This window comes from Balaenoptera physalus, assembly GCF_965194825.1.
Source record: "Balaenoptera physalus genome assembly, chromosome: Y".
Taxonomy (NCBI): Eukaryota; Metazoa; Chordata; class Mammalia; order Artiodactyla; family Balaenopteridae; genus Balaenoptera; species Balaenoptera physalus.
In genome coordinates, this window is record NC_138904.1 from 3739998 (window position 1) to 3757065 (window position 17068).

General features: G+C 40.7%; 1 protein-coding gene across 8 annotated transcripts in view; it reads right to left on the bottom strand.

Annotated features, from left to right (window-relative positions):
* Positions 1-288: 288 nt before the first annotated feature.
* Positions 289-17068, bottom strand: part of LOC309653429 (neuroligin-4, X-linked) — a 581567-nt gene continuing 564787 nt past the window's right edge. For all 8 annotated transcript variants that reach the window (XM_082448092.1, XM_082448095.1, XM_082448088.1 and 5 more), the window contains 3 exons: positions 14810-14995; positions 10446-11235; positions 289-1258 (listed from right to left, as the gene is read on the bottom strand). In XM_082448092.1, coding sequence (XP_082304218.1) covers positions 409-1258; positions 10446-11235; positions 14810-14995 — 1826 coding nt within the window. In that variant the 3' untranslated portion in view covers positions 289-408. The remainder of the gene's footprint in view (positions 1259-10445; positions 11236-14809; positions 14996-17068) is intronic.

Here is a 17068-nt window from a genome sequence, read left to right on the forward strand (position 1 = left end):
GGCACAAAAAGAACTTTTATTTATTTGTTTATTTCAATTGTAATTAAAAAAAAAAAAATGTGTCCTCGGCTGAGTTCCAGAAGAGTCAGCTTCTATGGTCACATTGGAAACATCCAGGTCCTTGAAACTTCGATGTCCTAGTTGCACTAAAGTTTGCTGGATGGTGGAGATCTTAAAGCAGTATTGTAACAGCAATGTATACGTTTCACATTTCGTAGGGTCAGAAGTTGATCTCGTTGTACTGGGAAATGCCAATGGAAAGGGTCTGCAAGGACACAGTGGCTGCCCTTTTGCTTTTTTTTTTTTTGACTTAAGCCAAACATTCCTTGTTTGGAGATGTTGCTTCTTTCTTTCTCTCTTCAGTGTGGCTGAGGGGAGGCGCAGAGGGAGGGGAAGGAGACGGCAAAGCTATACTCTAGTGGTTGAATGCCCGTGGGGTAAATTTGTACTGTTTTGTCCTCCACTGAAGGTATTGAACGTGTGCAAAGGCTGCATCCCCGTCAGCGTGTTGGGAATCATAGTGATGGTATTTGGTGTCATAAGTGGGATGTCATCAGGGGACCTGCGCAGCGTGAGGGTGTAGTCTGGAGGGCAGGTGAGCCTCAGCGTGTCGTGAGCCTGCAAGGACTCACACTCGTGATCATGCTCCAGCTGCTTCATCTGCAGGGACATGATCTCTTCGTTCTGGATGTGAGCGATGTCATTTGTGGTATTTCTCTGGGGACTGGGGCGCCTGTGTGTCTCATGGCGCCTCTTGTCCTTCTTATAGTACAGCGCCGCGAACGCCAAGATGTTAAGGAAGAGTAAGGATGCCCCCACGGCAATGGTGACGCTCAACTCAGTGGAATAATCCCGTTTGGTTTCGATGAGGACGGTGGTGTCCTCGGGCCCCGTTTTATGAGGGTCCTTGGAGTGTTTGGGGTTGTTGGCGGGAGTGATCGCTGGGCGTTTGGTCGTGGGCCATATCTTGGCAGGAGATCGCCGAGTTCCGTAGGGAAAGGAGGTCATGTCCGGAGGAGGAACCTTTGTGGTTGTGGACACATACTGGAATATCTCATTCAAGTTGTGCAAGTGAGGCACGAGTTCCAACCAGAAAGCCACTTTTGTGGCTCGGTAATGGTCCCTCACTCTGGGTTTCAAGCCAATGTGCAGATAGAGCTGGTCTTTGGGGTTATACTTGGACCAGGCCACTTCCTCAAAGCGATTGGGTTTTGTGTGAATGAACTTGGTGTCCTGAGGAACTGGCTGATTAGGATCACTGGGGACAGAAGGGAGAAAAAAAGAGAAAGGTCACACTCTTCCACATTTCCCAAGTAAATTTTAATCAAATACAATGAAATTACAATCAGATAATCTCATGTGTTTATTGATATGCACAAAGTACTCAAGTAGCAACAAATACATGGTGTTTTAATCCCGACGCGCTGCCATTTTGCCTTTTCTTTAAAATCCCCTTACCTTTATTTTAAAAATAATTCCTGATGGCAGTATGATAGCATTTTCATAACACTTCTACATTTTTTTAATGCATCCAATTATCTTCCATGATAAAGAAGGAAACCAAAAATGTGTCTTGGAAAATTTTCAGCATTTCAAGTTTAACTACTTTTGAGTCAGAAATCTCAGCCAGGGGTGATTTGCCCCCAAGAGGGCATCTGGTAATTTCTGGAGATGTTTTTTGGTTGTTATAAGTGAAGGGTGGTGCCATGAATGGGTAGATGCCAGGGTGACTGTTAAATATGCTCCAGGGCACAGGACAGCCCCTCCACAGCAGAGAAGTACCTGGTCCCAGGTGTCAATAGTATTGAGGCTGAGAAATCCTGATTTAGAGGCTATGGTCCAAAATTTGTGCCATTCTCTTCCTTCCTCAAGAATTGCTTCTTAGGTAAATGAATAGATATTGCGGTTACAACTAAAATGTATGTTAAAAATCAAATAAAAACTGGCTTTTGTAATTACAAGATGTTAATAAATAGAATTATGCATCAATTGTTCGTTCTCTCTCAGAAAGAGAAATATGTATGTACTTGGAAACCTTCTGAAGACAGAGTCACGTAAAGATCAAACAACATCCCGTTGATTTAAGAAGTTTGGTAAGACGGTGCTTTTAGATATGCAGAGTTAAGGATTTTAGGAAAAGTACCACACGATGCAAGAAATTGAGGGTTTTTATAGATTTCAAGTGTGCATGGCAACTATGAACCTAAGAAGTCTCCTATAATTCACATAAGTGGGCACAGGCAGAAGGAGAGTCCTCAAAATTGAAAGATTCTCCACAAAACATGGTACTTGAAACATCTTTGCAACCAACTCTTTTAAGATAACAAACAACCTCCCCCCGCCCTGCAAAGGTATCATATTCTCATTTCTTCCATTTTTTCTAGGCTTGGTAAAGTGAGCTGTAAAACAGGTTTCATCTTAATGTGTACTGGTTTGGAAAATGTGAGATCGTGCATGACATAACGTCACCTAGTTGACACTGAACATTCATACATGATGTGCAGACCCAGTTTGCTCAGATCTATTGCTCCAGGTGCTCTAACTTCTATTTTCCAGGTAACACTTTTATGAAGCTGCCTTCAGCCACTGCCTGTTTGCTCATGTATCAGAAGACTGGGGAACCAGAAGGTCCCACTGGCAGACCTGAAGTCTACAGACATTCCCAAGTAGTGCGCAGGATGCAAACGATGCACTTGACCAACAGATGCATCTACCAAAGGAAGGACTTTAGCCCTCAGTCTGAGGCTGCCAAAATCATTTCCATACATTAAGTTCTGCATCTCTCCCTCTTTACAAGCTGTGAAATCTTGAGCAAATCCTTAAGCCTCTCTTAGCCTCATCTTCCTCATCTATAAAGTGGATAAGAATACTGGGATGGAAAGGAAGTGAGAAAGGTTAAATAATAACTACAGTATTCCTGGCATGTAGTAAGAGCTCAGTAAATAGTATCCCTCTCTGCAAAGCATAAATTAGAATACCTAAAAATTGCTAGTGAGAGAGGACTATAAATAACATACTGTATATAGCCACAGAATATACCTAATACTATACATTCTACATAGTATATGCTACATAAAAGTATACTGCATACCAGTATATATGGTATACTAAAATACTAGATATAGTGTATGCTGCATAACAATATACTGTATATATGGTACACTGTAAATTATATATAGTATATACTGTTTAAAAGTATACTGTGTACATCATAGCATACATGGTACAGTATATACTGTATATAGTATATGCTGTATCAAAGTATCCTATACACAGTGTATAGTATATACTGCATAACAATATACTGTATACCACAGTATATATGGTACACTGTACACTGTATATAGTATACCTTGTATAAAAGTATACTATGTATATCATAGCATATATGGTACACTATATACTGTATATAGTATATGCTGTATCAAAGTATACTGTATACCACAGTGCATACAGTATATAATACACTGTGTATAGTATATACTGTATAAAAGTATATTGTATACAACAGTACATACTGCATATTATACACACACACACCCACACACATATATATATATAGATGCATGGTATATATATGATCGTAGATATGATTATATATGTGGTATGCAGGACAAAGAAATTTTACCACGTAACTGAGTACACACTAACTGCTGTGCTCTTATTAGTGAGATGATAAAATATAAAAAATTATAGGTTTTAATACTATGAGCTTTCTTATTTATGTGTTCATTTATAAACATTTATATACTTTAAAATAATCTGCTTTTAATTCATTTTTATATTCTTATATGTTTTCGAAAAATGTTGGTTTTAATATAGCACCTCATGTTTTTTTATTTGAGTCTTCTGAAATACATTGTTGGAAAATTCCTATTTAATTGGAATCTGTCATGGAGAAATTTGTCATCGATTTTTATTGTTCTAAAAGCAACGAAAGGGAGTGAGGATTCCTACTATGTTTGCATTGATCTGATTTCACGGAATTGGGTCTTTTAGTTGTACTGACCTTTTATTGAAGAGAGGGCATCTAGGAAAGAGAGTGTCTGTTCATGTAGGATATTTATCGATTTTTTTAATGGAATTCGGTGTACATTTGAAAGGTAAGGAAACACATTTATTTTGTTCTCAGAGAATAGAGGATTTTGAAAATCCGGTAAGTATGCTTTAGCCTTATACAATCTATCAAAGCTCTTGGAGATGCACAGTCAGAAGCCTTAAACCAAGATAAACTCACGGCGCTTATGAAGGCTCATCATTTTCCCTTGTCAAACACCCCAAAGACAGTAAGATCTCTATGTGGGATACCACTGCCTTGTTGTTTAGACTTTGCTTCAGCACACGGCGTGTTTTAATTCCCACGAGTAAAATTAAAGATGATAATGATTAAGGAGAGAATGAAACAGACACACCTTCTTTCGCTAGTAAAAACCTCAATACCTATCCATACTCCTTGTCACCTAAACATACATTTTCACCTGTCATATTTCATTTGCGATATCATCTTAGAAGTTGATGGTTAAATGTGTCTCCAAGGTCTTGTGGTTCATCTTATTTGCGAGAGATGGGTAACATGATCTCTCTAAAAATACCAGTGAACCCTCTGATATGCTCCTTTGGATGGTATAAGGTTTTCCTTACCCCTAAAACAATGTCGTGGTTGACTATTTGTCCCTAGACCTCTAAGAAGAAAACTACCCCCCGCACCAAGAAGTTTGTGTTCAGTCCGTCCTATACAACCGGTAGAGATGTTCCTTCACTGAGCTTAAAATACTCTGGGGCAATAAAGGTCACTTTTAAAACCAGGCTTTGACTGCAACTCTATCTAACCCATCTTTCCTGTCTGTTTCCTGATTTTTGCAAAGATTGAGCAAAAGTTGAAATATAAATCAATTACAGGATATGAGCAAAATCAAAAGTAGAGATGGCATCTGAAAACCAATGAAAAATACGTCATCCCACCCACTCGACCTACACAAATGTATTTTGACATATTGGAATATATGTTGTTTTTCTTACATAATATACATTGGCTTATCGGCCAACGGCCTTCCCATCTCTGAATTCCAAGAGCCTCCGAGGCCTTCCATACAGAACGGTGAAGGTACTGTTCACAGCCATATCTTCTGTAGAGACCCTCATCCTACCCATTTCATCCACCTCTCCCCACACAGACCCAAATCGCATTGGTCCTTGATCAATGAGCACCTGATTTCTACTGAGTGGCCAGGACCAACGCCTTCCCACCTATTCCCAAAGAGGTTGGATGTGACAAAGAGTTTAAATCTGTGTAATCATTCGTAAACCTTGGGATTAGTTTTAATTTTTCCCAGACATAACTTCTCATTTATCAAAACTCTCCAAGTAGCCTTATTTCTAGCCTAAAACTTAATGTCCTGGCTTCACTGTCCTTTCCCAGCGCTGTTTTGGGTTAGTCTTCTCACCTGGATTATTGAAACAGTCTCCTAGCGACGAAAGCATCCTTCTCTGCTCCCCTTCCCTCCCTCCCTCCTTCCTCCTTCCCTCCCCTCCCCCTCTTTCCTTCTTTCTTTGTTTCCTTCCCTCCTTCCTTCTTCCCTCCCTCTCTCCTTCCTTCCATCCTTCTATCCTTCCTTCCTTCCATCCTTCTATCCTTCCTTCCTTTCCTCCTTCCATCCTTCTATCCTTCCTTCCTTTCCTCCTTCCTTCCTTCCTTCCATCCTTCCTTCCTTTCCTCCTTCTATACTTCCTTCCTTCCTTCCATGCCTACCACACACACCATCCCCACATTATGTTTTCTGTGCTTAACAACAACAACAACAAATTGGCATACCAGATATATCTACACTTAAGCCTACATGTAAGGTCAGAACTGTGAGCTTTGGTCATATAAAAAGAAGCCCCAGTGTTCACCTCATCTCAGCAAACGTATGAATAGTCAGGATCACCGGGGTGCTGTTTACGAGGGGCAGCAGATGTGAAGTTCCACCCAGCGACCACGGCAAAGCATGTTCTGACACAACGTGAATCCTTTCTTCTCAGCCATATGTTGTGATTACACATATGATAGGGTATTCTTATAACCAAACTCCTGTCTCTGTACTGCTTACAGGGAGCAGTGGATGGTACTCAAGTGCATTCCATCATATTCTGTGGGTCATTGCCTGAGTATGTGTTCTGGAGAACAGAGTTAAGCATCTCACCTCACACTGTGACATCAGGGATGGTTTATCCTATGCTCTTCCCCTGCTGGCATCAGATAAGGTATGAGACCCTTAATGACATGAGAGATGGTTTAATCCCATGCTGTTCCATTACTGGCACCATACTGCCTCATTCTCCTCAGATGGACCACTTTAGCAGCCCCCTAGGGACAAAGAAATCCTCCTCCACACAGGGCTGATCATGCCACTACCCTATTTAAAATCAATCAGTGAATAACTAGCAACCACCTCATAAGCCATATCATCCATTGGCAAACACCTAAATCACTAGACTTTGCTCAATCCCCCATTTTTTGTTAAACCGTAAGCTACTGAAATGTGATCCTTCTGACTTATGTTTGAAATTGCACATTGCATTGCAGGTTAGAGGAAGTTCTGAGTAACTTCCTTAAAAGATGATTTGAGGGCTTCCCTGGTAGCGCAGTGGTTAAGAATCCACCTGCCAATGCCGGGGACACAGGTTCAAGCCCTGGTCCGGGAAGATCCCACATGCCGCGGAGCAACTAAACCCGTGCGCCACAACTACTGAACCTGCGCTCTAGAACCCACGAGCCACAACTACTGAGCCCATGTGCCACAATTACCAAAGCCCATGCACCTAGAGCCCGTGCTCTGCAACAAGAGAAGCCACCGCAATGAGAAGCCCGTGCACCGCAACGAAAAGTAGCCCCTGCTTGCCGCAACTAGAGAAAGCCCACGTGCAGCAACGAAGACCTAACGCAGCCAAAAATAAATAAAATTAATTTAAAAAAAAAAAGAATGATGATTTGAGTCATTCCAACGACCTTTCAAATGTGTTGTGAAAACTCATTGCATTAATATCCCCAAGTATGATTTCGGCTATGCTCCACATGGACCACAGAAATAAAAAGAGCTCCTGCTTGGATAAAATCCAGATTTTTTCAGACTGACATCCGAGGCCATCCATTAGCGATATCCTGTTACCACAGTGAGATCTCTACCTGGACTCTGGTCACACGGCGGCTATTCCTCCAAGCTAAGTCCTTATTCCTTCCCCATCCACTACTTTAGCATCTTTATGAAATCCGAAAGTATCCTTAACACGCACCACTACTGGCCACATGAGTATACTCGGCCAGGGATTAAGCCCAAGATATTTTACATCTCCACCACTGTGTTCCCCAAATGAGGGGCGTGAATCACAGGCACTAATAAGCAAAGTGATTTTAGGAATATAGAGTTATGAAATTAAAAAGCACTCAACATCTTAAAAAACGTTTTAAAGAACACTCAACATTTTCAATCCTCACTTAGTCGTTGACAGGTCCTGGTGACCTATAGGCTTGGTGCTAGCATTTCTCTACCATCTCATGACATTAATTTCCTTTAATTTTTCTTTGTTTTTTTTTTTTTTTAAACAACAAGAGAAAATCCATCTCAGAGCCTTTGGCAGGCAAGAACAGCTAATGAGAATTTAATGGCTTTATTTGGATTTTGTAGTTTTCTTTAATGGTTCAGTTAAATTGATGATGAATGATCCTAGCTTTCCATTTAAGAAAATCATATAAAGTTTATTCCCAAAACACGTGAGAGAAAAAGAAAGTAGGTGGCTTTAACAAAAGTAAGTCATGATTTGTGTTTAGATGTTATGGAATTAATGATAGGTTTGGATGGTGATGTAGTCGATAGGCATGGCCATGGTGTGGGAAACGCTCCTGTGAGTTTTTTTGCTTCAAAAGAAGGCAACGCTTTGCAAGGGCAGGCATTACCTGTCTGAGTTCTATGACACAATTGGGCATTGGTCCTGCCTTTAAAAGGGGTTATGCATTGAACTGTTTCCCCCTCAAATTAAAATACGCTGAAGTCCTAACACCCAGGACCTCACAGTGTGATCTTATTGGAAATAGGGTCATTGCAGATGTAGTCAGTCAAGTTAAGATGAGGTTATAGTGGGAATTCCCTGGCGGTCCAGTGGTTAGGACTCTGTGCTTCCACTGCAGGGGGCACTGGTTCGATCCCTGGTTGGGGGACTAAGATCCCGCAAGCTGCGCGGCCAAAAAATAAAAATTAAAAAAAAAAGATGAGGTCATACTGGAGCAGGATGGACTCCTAAACCAATATGATTGGTGCCCTTATAAGAAGATGGCCAAAATAAAAAAGAACAAAATAATGCCATTTGCAGCAACATGGATGCAACTAGAGGTTATCATACTAGGTAAAATAAGTCAGAAAGAGAAAGACAAATACCATATGATATCACTTATATGTGGAATCTAAAATATGACACAAATGAACTTATTTACGAAACAGAAACAGAGTCACAGACAGAGAGAACAGACTTGTATTTGCCAAGGGGGAGGGGAATGGGGGAGGGATGGAGTGGGAGTATGGGATTAGCAGATGCAAACTATTATATATAGGATGGATAAACAATAAGGACCTACTGTACAGCACAGGGAACTATACTCAATATCCTGTGATAAACCATTATGGAAAAGAATATGAAAAAGAACGTATATATGTCTATAACTGAATCACTTTGCTGTACAGCAGAAATTAACACAAGATTGTAAATAAACTATACTTCAATAAAGATAAAAAAGAAGAAGATGGCCATATAAAGACAGACGTGCTGGGAGAGCACCACGGTATGACAGACACAGAGCTTGGAGAGATGCAGCTACAAGTCAGGCAACACCAAACATTGCCAGCAAAGCACTAGAAGTTAAGAAGCAGCATGGAAACATTCCCCTATGGGTCTTAGAGAGAACTCAGCCCTGCAGACACCTTCACTGTGGACTTCTAGCCTCCAGAACTGTGAAATACACTTCTGTTGTTTTAAGCTACATCATTTTTCATACTTTGTTGCAGCAGCCCTAGGAATCTAATAAACAGGGGTTACTTAAAAATACTTGCTGACGTGACCTCAATCACCTCCTTGTCGAAAAAAGAAACTTTTGGGGACAGACAAGCATCTCTCTCCGGCACGGTTGTACCGTCTCCGTACCCCACTGTCTTTCTTAGGTCAAACTTGTAAAATGGGACAGTCCAAAGTGGGTATCCATACAACATATTTTCCACTCAAGAAACGTGCCACACTTTTCCTAAGACTGCAAAACCATGAAACCACTTCCCACCAGAGTATCTGGAATCATTGTAAAGAATGATACTTGCTAACCCCCTACATATCCCCGGCATCCCCACATCCTCTCACTAGAGCTACATGAGGCGCAGTATGGGGCCTAATTCCACCCCCCAGCGACCCACAAGAAGATTCTCCATCCTCCAGAGCCAGGAGGCTCTTCACCGTAAAGTCGGTACAAGAAGTTCAAGGTTAATGACAGAAGCACAGGCAGGTAGAACAGAACGATACCTCATTCATTTCCACAATTAGGTTATTCGACAAGAGAAAATGAAAAGATGCTCTGATATTTGTAGCTCCTTAAGATGCTGGGGAGTCTTTTCTTTCGTTGTTTGCAGAGAATCTGCTCAGTGGAATACGGGTGGACCCTGTTGTATATGTAACTCTTGTATATTTCCTACTATATTTAGCCAATGAGCTTTCTATATGTGTCTATAGATAGATACACAGATAAATATACACACATGTATGCAATTTATATTAATGAAATAAACACGTGTAAATATTTATATATAAACAAAGTAAATATATGTTGTATGTATACATATATATAGAAAATAAATCTCACAACAATGGAGAAATCCTATGTGTGTATAGAGATACATATGTGTATATATATCTTACATACACACACACACACACACACACACACGGGATTTCTCTACGGTTATGAGATTATGAGTTATTACATGTGCATATACATATATAATATATATATTATATACACATATAGTATTTCTATATATTTATTATGAGGTTTATTTCATTCCTTGGCTATGCATTCCATGTGGCACATGTATTTTGATAACCCTCTTATTTACCAAACAAGACAAGGTCCTATCTAGATTTGAAACTCCAGGATCAGTTTTCAATAGAATAGCCAAATATATCTAAATCTGACCCCAGCAGCAAGTGTAGAATTTTCAATATGCATCTAGCACCTTAGCAAAAATCTGACTTGATAGAAAACAATTCAGGGGTAAAGAAAAAATAAGGTCTCCCTAGATGCTGAGGGGGGAAGAATGACTGCTTTTGTTATTGTGTGTGCATGCCTGCACACCGCAGTCTAGCCAGTCATGGAAACCACACTTACAGGGAGGAACCGGACAAACGATAACCGGATGGGGAGAAGAACATACCCGGTTTTGGCGAAGTTCGTCCAGTAGGTCATGACCACTGCGCTGAGCATGACATCATTCTTGGAGAAGTTGCAGCTGAAGAGCTCGGTGGGGCCAATCATGGGGGTCCCGAAGACGTAGGGGACCTCATCGCCATGGGCTGAGTCCGCCCAGCTGGGCTTCATCTCGCTTTGGCAGTGGTGGTAGAAGGCGTAGAAGTAGGTGGGCGAGCCATACTGCGCGTGCAGGTCCGCGGTGGCCACGGCGGGGGCCACCCACTGGTGGTCGGTGAACAGAGCCACCAAGGTTTTCCGCCGTGTTTCAGGGTTCTCCTTATCTGCCCAGTCCGTGTACATGAACTTGATGGTTTCCCGCAAGGTGTCCTTCCCCTCCGGGTAGCCGTAAAGGTTGTCCACGAAGTTGGACACCGAGAAGTCAAAATCGTTGGGCGTCACGCCATCTTCATTGTCCACGATGCCGTCCACGAACTTCAGCCCCTCCCCCTGGTTGACCCCGAGCATGATGTCATAGTTGAGGAACTCTCCCTGCTCCATCAGGATCTGAGGGTCGTCGGGGATGACATCCCCGTCAATGACTGGCCCGAAGGAGATGTGGTACGTGGCCGGGGTGATGGTCTGCTGAATGAGCTCTTTGTAGTTCTTATTCCGAAGGCATTCCACCATATCCGTGGTATCCAGCATGTTGCAGCCTACTTTATCTGCCAATATCCGAGTGTACTTGGCAGGCTGGTAGTTCACGGCCCAGCTGGACAGGGCAGTCCCGCTCTGGATGATGGCCTTCTGGAACAGACCTGCAGGTGCAAAATTGTGGGCATGCAAATGAAAACCCGAAAGACAGAAAAGCAGCTTTTACTCAGCAAAGAAGGCTCTGATTGTCTCTCGGGCATGTGAATTTCTGGATACTGTAGCATTCAGCGCATTCGGCACCTCTTTCTCTCATTTCTATCTCATTCTTCCCCCTCCCCCTCCTGCTGGACAGTGGTCTTATAGGATGCTCTCAGACACACACACACACACACACACACACACACACACACACACACACACAGAGTTTAGAAAACGAAACTGCATTTACACTTTAGCTGCAGTGCTAAAAACATACAACCTCTTTCTCCTTCCCCAATTTTGTGTAATATTAGTGTCTCCATCCCCAGATGTCGTAAATAAAGAGTCTCAGAGTAATCACAACCCCCAGCCTCTAAAAATATGCTTTGTGGCCGTAAGAGGTCAAAGGCTGTTTTCTCTTACTGGCAAAACCAGGTACCATTTTATGAGAGGGGAAAGATCCACTGAAGTCAGTTTCAGAGTATAAATTCTGGAATGCACTTTTATTTCCACGCTCCATATACTGAAGGTGCTAAAAACATGCAATTAAAATAAATTCATTAAATTAGCTATTCCTAAAGAAATCTTCACTTGAATGCCCCACTAAAACGTATCTTTTTTCCAAAAAAAATCATTAATTTCAAAGTTGCATCCACTCAAAGCCCAGACTTTTGTACAATTTATTCTGCCACATTTTAAACATGTCTGTTTGGTGAGAAACTTGAAAAATCTTGGGCTGCTTTATGAGTAAAATTCTTTGTAGCTTAAAATTTCCTATCTGATCAGTCTAGTACGTGGATGTCCAGAAGTAAATAAAAGTCTTTTTTTAACCACTCCAGTATGAGATGGAAGGCGTGTTCTACTCCTTATCTCTTCCTGCCATTTCCTTGAACTCCAGCATGATCTAGCTCTGATGCCTCATAAGTCATTGGGAGAATAAAAGCATTCAGCGGGGAGTCCAGAAGTCCATGCCCTGTCGATGTTTAAGGTCATACAAGCAATCAAGGATGAAGGAAACATGACTGCAGTCAGGAAAATGTGATTCTAAAGACTAGAGGATTGCCTACAGGTGACACACAAGACTGAGCTGTTTAAAATAATCTGGCTTTGCCCAACACATCATCAAGCTCATTTGGGGCCAATTTCCCAATGTTTACCATTCTGTTGGCAATGTGCAGGTATTGACTTGTGTGTCTGGCTCTCAAGGTGAATGTTTTAAAGTCCCTTAAGGAAATGATGTCCATATTTGATCTATTAAAAGACATTCATAAATGAAGACAACCAGAATTAGAAAAATGTTGCTAGAAGTTACACATTTTTTTCTCTCTGTCATAACTGTTGGCCGTGATTGAGGTAGCCGTGTGTATGTGTGTGTGTGTGTGTGTGTGTGTGTGTGTATGTTTTGGTAGGGAAGTAATACAACCTGTGATAAAAATTGAAAAATTAAAGAAAACGTCACCTATAATTCATACTATAAAATAGGAGCTACTTTAATATTTTAGTATCATTCCTTCTTGGTGCTTTCCCTCCCATTGGTCTGTTGTGTATGACTGTGTCCAACATCTGCGTAGTATACTGATGTCATAATTAAGGAACTCTCCCTGCTCCATCAGGATCTGAGAGATGCTTGGAATGGCATTCCTGTCCATGATAGGGTCAAAGGGAATGTGGTACCCGGCCAAGGTGATGGTTTGCTGAATGAGCTCTTCATATCATGTCTCCCAGGTTAATGCATATCTTGAGCACAATTCTTAAAACAAATTCTTGTTCCTTCGAGTAAATGCATGTGTCATTTACAATGTTCTTGTCTTTTTGGTCTTGTAGCTTTTCCTTTCATTCTTTGCTATGAGAATGCTGTGGTAGAAAACTCCATGAAAACACCTTTTTCCCATGTGTATGTTGATTTCATCAAGTTATATCACAACAAGTGAAATTCCTAAGGCCAACAGTCTGGGTATGTTTATTAATTCTTGATTCTATTGCTGGGTTGATTTTAGAGAGCTACTTTGCAGAAATGATGCAAAGCATTACCATATTCATTTCTGATCTATTGATTTAAGGAATTAACACTCTTCCCCCATTAGTTTTGGCTGACATGTGTTTGATTACTACTAGAGTTGGTCCAGACTATTTTGTAAATGGAGAACCATGATTATATCCATTAAGAAATGGGAAAATACGGGTATTTTCTAAAATGCTATAGGAATCGTTACCACTAATGATCTAATTTACTCACTTTTTCCTTTTTTAATAAAGGGTTAATACAAACATAAGCTTTTCATTCTACCTCTCCTCAGCCATTACGAAATAAAGAATTAAGAAATTCAGACTTCACAAGACTTAAAAATAAAAATCATCGTCAATCATATCTTGCTAATGAAGCAATCAAGGCACAGAAAGTCATTAACTTGTCCACGATAGTGTAGGAAGCGAGGAAAAAAATGGGATGCTATCTTATTGCACGATGATATTTCCCTTTTTTTTTTTTTAACATGTTTAGGGTACTTTAAAGAAAGATAATATAAGACTCTTTAAAGAAAAATAATTCCTTTAAAGTTTCAGGTGCTTTTCATAAAAATGGTTCAAATAGATATGGTAAATCCTTAAACCAACCAATGACACAGAAGGAAACATAACACGACCTTGATGATTTAGATTGTTATTATGAATATTCACTTGTACTTGCCAAAGTGTCCCAGGGCTGCATTTTCTTGTTTTGTTTTTATTTTTATTCCATTTTTCAAGGGAGAGCCAGCAAGTTATTAAGGTGCCTCCAGGCCCACGGCACCCCATTTCTGTTGATTTTTCTTTTAAAAATCTCTCATCTGATATTGCTGGGAACCTCCATCACCAATGGACCAGAGGGAATCAACTTGAATTAGTTTGCATCAAAGACGTGACTTTATAACCATATGGCTACAAGCTTTGTTTATCACAAAATCTAAAAATCTGTAACCATCATCCACATACTGATTCCCTTTCATATTTCTTCTCCCAAGATGAAAATTGAAGTTAATAAAATTTAAAGTTGTCCAAATAAACTCAGACAGGCAAAAGCGGGGTGTAGGCATTTCTAAAGAAGTCATTTTCCTCCAATTATTGTAAGCAACGGCTCTTTGCCGTAAGTCTAAGTGAGAAAAATATATCGTTAAGATAGTTAATAATACTGTATTGCATACTTAAAAGTGGCTAAGAGAGGAGATCTTAAAATTCTCAGCAGAAGGAAAAGAATTTGTAACTAAATGGTGACACATGTTAACTGGACTTCCTGCGGTGACTGTTTTGCGCTGTTTACCAACAGCGAATCGTTATGTTGTACACCTGAAACTAATCTAATGGTGTATGTCAATCATACCTCAATTTAAAAAATCAGCAAGCTGAGTTAAGAGAAGAGGATGTGGATACATGTCATTTGGGGGATTTTCTGTGGAGGTTTCAATAGAGACTATGGCCACCCTGCATGCACCTTGGAGAAGAACTCAATATGGGTTTATTTCTGGGCCCCAGGCTTCCCTCCCACTGTGGGGATGCTTTCATTACCTTCTGAATAGTGAGACAAGGTCAAGAGGCTGACACAAGAAGCACCCGCACCGGAGCCGAAGATGGTCACTCTCTTGGCATCCCCACCGAAGGCCCCGACGTTCTCCTCAATCCAACGTAATGCTTGGATCTGATCCAGGAGCCCATAGTTGCCTTTGGCCGCCTGGTCGCCGGTACTTAAAAACCCTGCGAAAGAACACAGGAGATGTGGGGTTGTCACCTACAAAATATACATCAACATCGCTGCTATTTGGAAAGACATTCCATGGTTTACTTTGTTCATTCTTCACTTTTCCTTCCTATAAATGAGAAGCAACAGTGTAGCACCTTTTCCATGGCAGAAAGGAGCATATTGTGTAAATAAGAGTTACAAAGGTTTTTGTTTCTTTTGACACTATAATAAAGTGTCTCATCTGGGGGTTTGTATGGGGTTAACATATAAGGCAAAATGAATCTAAAATATTTACAGTACACGACAATATCAGAAACCTATACACTTTACTAGATTTAAATTATCACTCCTGTGTATATGTTGGTTTTCCTTGGGAAAACAAAAAAGACTCCTAAAAGAAGTTTTTCAGGGCAAAACAGTGTGTGTGTTGGCATCTGTGTATAAGATTGTGTGCACTGTATATAAAACCTGTATAGGTTTGCTTTTCCCCATTGAATTCCTCATTAATATTTTCATTTAACTCCTTTTAATGCTTAAATTTCAAAGTAAATTATAGCCATCATGTCATGCCACACTTAAATAGTTTAGGATGCATCTCTATTTTTCTATATAAGGAAGATATCACAGTTACATGCAGAAACTTATAATTCTTTAATCTCAGCCAAAAGCCAGTGCATATTCAAATCTCCCCAACTGTCCCCAAAATATCATGGGCTGGTACATTTTATTTTAAAAAATAGGAGGATTCTGTAAATTAAGCAATTAGATTTCACTCAAGGCATCAAATTCTAAATTCTTCCTTTTTTTAAAGCTGCAAATAAGGCAATACGGGCATTTAATTGTGGCAAAGTGATCAGTTTTCAAGATCTACCTCATTCCCTGTTCCTCTCACATTGCAAAAAGATCTTGACCTGGAAACTCTGCTTTCCTCTGATGTTTGAAGTCATTTTTGTGGAAGAGACACTCTCCCACTCAGATTCAAAACTATGAATATTTTATAAAGCATCCTCCAAGCTTAAATACTTGCACAAACTTTAATCCAACTTTATGTCCAAATCTGTCTTGAATAAGCCTTCTGGGGAAAAAAAAGTCATAAAAAGTTGTTGTTTTTTTTTTTCCACTTCCCATTCTTATTTTCCCCTACACCAAATCCCCAATTATGATATTTTTCCTTTCTGCACCATTTCTTTATTCCAAGGGTCATGACGTTCACCCATTTCAACGAATGCTTATTCAATAACCATGGAAAGCAGCCGCAGTGTTTATATGAAGACAGACTGATCCAAGCCCTAAAATAACAGAAATGAGAACCATATGCCTTCAAACACATCCCTAAGCAAAGCTGACAGCAATCCAAGAGGCTCTCGGAATACCACCTTCTCAAAACCTAAAACAAAATCATAAAGGATGAGATCTTACACCTGCTGAGGAGAATGAAGCTTCCCTTCCACAGCTTGCCTGAGTACCTGTTGGAAATGGGGGATGGGAGCCAGGAGGGGATTAGAAATGGTCTGGTTCAAAAGAAAGCAGCCAGAAGGGTTATTGTTGCTGTTACTCTAAAATCACAATAATCGGGACTCACGATTGCCTAGCCCCACAGGTAGATGCAAGACGACAACTGCCAGGTTGAACATTTAGGGCACATCGCACAAACCCACTCCCGTCTTAGGTTCCTGGGGATGGATGTGAGATTAGCTATGATGAGAGGGGGTGTTCAGATGTTTCCAGGCCCTCCTGGTTTAATGAGCAATTACTAATTAGTGTTTCATGCCCGTGAATGTTCTGGGGCCTCCACATTCATCCCTCTTACGTTTTACATGCTTTCTCATAAAACGAATCGCGCCCTGCTTGGGAGAAAAGCCTCTTTCACGCCAGCTTTATGGACGGAACGGGCTTATAATGGCAGCCTGGGTGCCGTGTAAGAACCGTAAGACAAGCCTCTCTTCCCGCATTCAGGAAAGAGGTGGTTCATTTCTAAAGGCTCCAGGAATCTTCTGGCGGAACTGTTCTGTTTTTAACTCATCCCTCCTCTGTCCACCTCCCTCCTACTCTCTGCTCTCACGGAATGACCTAGTCGCTTCCTGTTT